We start from the raw sequence: 2,094 nt of genomic DNA on the forward strand, positions 1-2,094 counted from the left end.
AAAAAAAAAAAAAAAAAAAAGAAGAAGAAAGAAAACAGTCCCACACTTTTTATATTTCTCTAAGCAAGTATTGTTCTTCGTGGCAGGTTCAACTCAATTATCTTCCTATTCACTAACTTTGCTCAGTGGATTCCTTGCTGTCATATCTGTCAATGTGGTCATAGCATTATACATTTGCATGGCAATGAAAGAGCCTTCAGATAGGCATGAACCAGATTCTGCTTTCCTTGCAGAGGCCAAAGCCAGTATTAGCCAATCTACTCCATGTGAAAGTGAAAATGCTTCCGAAGCCCGAGAAAAACAGGAGTAGGAAATGTTAACGCAGTCTTCCTTTCTCCAACTAACCAGCCAAGTTCAATAGCTCGTTCACAACAATTTTGGAGGGCATTGATCTTCAAACTATACAAAATGGTTAAGGTAACTAGTACCATGCTTAACTTGGTTCACTAGTTTGGTCCCTGTTCACTGTATTTTTCATATTTTTAAGGGGTGTGTTGTAATCTGTAAGGTGGCTGAAGAAGTTCAAACCTGATATTTCAATCCAGATTTGGTAAGTGACCCCCATAAGGTTGGCCCCATTGCAGGGCCTCCTTATATTATGGATTCAAGCAAGTTGTTGACACATTACTACTGTGGTCTGAACACAATTGTCACCTGTCCAGTTGGATCAGTTCCTTTTCATATTTTTGTATTGGAAAATCCCGAAGATATTAAAATTTCATTCCTCAGGAGAAAGAAAATAACACCACGAGAGCTGAGATTGGTCAGTTTAAGATCTCCTGGTACTTGGCTGATTGATTAACCTCTTGGAGACCTGTATAGCTACCAGCCAATGCCATTATGGGATTGAGGATCTAGTGTCAGGTCCTTTGTGATGCCCAAATTGAAATTGGTCGATGCTGGATTACAGTGGTACGAATCAACCGTATCGGTTTTTTGACATTTTTACCCCTGATTAGTGCTGTTCACCAGATATGGTATTGGCCAGGTATTGGGATTGGGAACATGCAAAACCAGTATGGAACACTAAATACGGGTGATCTGATACCAATACTCAGAACCATACCGAGATGGCTTCACTCAAGATTCATTGAGATCCATGATGAGACCATGAGCTACTGACGTTGGATTTGAATATTGGATGCGTTTATGACCAACAATATTTATTAGGGGAAAAAGAATACTGCCTGGTCGCATGGTCCTGTCCAGACGAGATAATGAAATGATGGTCTTGTCTTTGTGAAATATAAAAAATTCATCCCCTGTTGATGTCCTCATGCAAACCCTCTCATTAGCTCTGGCTGATGCAGGGGTCACACGGCCCTCGTATGAATATGCGTACAAATATAATTTACCCATGGATTTTAGGCTGTCTTTGTAATGCATTGTGTAAATGCATTATGGGTTAGAATGCATTCTAGAGCAACAAAAAATTTATGGAACATTTTTTTTTTTTAAATGGGCTTTTTAGAACATTCTGTAACGAGGCCTGTTCTTGATCCTAGTCTGGGAATCAGAATGATAGCCTGTAACTATAACTTTTTTGTTGATCTAGAATACATTCTAATGTAGAGCCATAATGCATTTTGAGAATGCATACCAAAACATTGCCCTAAGTTTCATTGCATTAAGAAAAATACATAAGGCTGCTTTTGGTTGCTAGGGAAATGGAAAGGGAAGGGAAGTGAAGGGAAGTAAAGTGAAGTAAAGGGAAGTGAAGCGATTTTTTTTCCCCTTTTAAGTCGTTTGGTTGCAACATAAGTAAAATGAAATAATTTACCATAGTTGTTTGGTTGGATGTAAAATTGTTGTAAAGTTTTAAAAAACTAATAATCCAACTAAACTCCTCAAAAGATGGGGGGGGGGGGAAGAGTCTTTTCAATCTAGAACTCACCCAGCTCCTCAAAATTTATATTGGTTATGTGAATTAGGCATGGTTTTAAGTATCTCCGATACCGATACGATACCCTCCGATACGTATCTTAAATTTAGTCGGCCGATACGATACACACCGATACGATACATTGAATTTTTAAATCATTTCGTATCGATATATATCCTACAATACATACCGATATGCATCAACACACCACA

General features: G+C 38.3%; 1 protein-coding gene across 1 annotated transcript in view; it reads left to right on the forward strand.

The window, feature by feature from the left end:
- LOC122088389 overlaps positions 1–681 on the forward strand; it is an 8,265-nt gene extending 7,584 nt beyond the window's left edge. The window contains exon 3 of the mRNA XM_042657652.1: positions 87–681. Within this exon, the coding sequence (XP_042513586.1) occupies positions 87–310 (224 nt within the window). The 3' untranslated portion in view covers positions 311–681. The remainder of the gene's footprint in view (positions 1–86) is intronic.
- Positions 682–2,094: the final 1,413 nt, after the last annotated feature.

This window comes from Macadamia integrifolia, chromosome 9, assembly GCF_013358625.1.
Source record: "Macadamia integrifolia cultivar HAES 741 chromosome 9, SCU_Mint_v3, whole genome shotgun sequence".
Classification (NCBI taxonomy): Eukaryota; Viridiplantae; Streptophyta; class Magnoliopsida; order Proteales; family Proteaceae; genus Macadamia; species Macadamia integrifolia.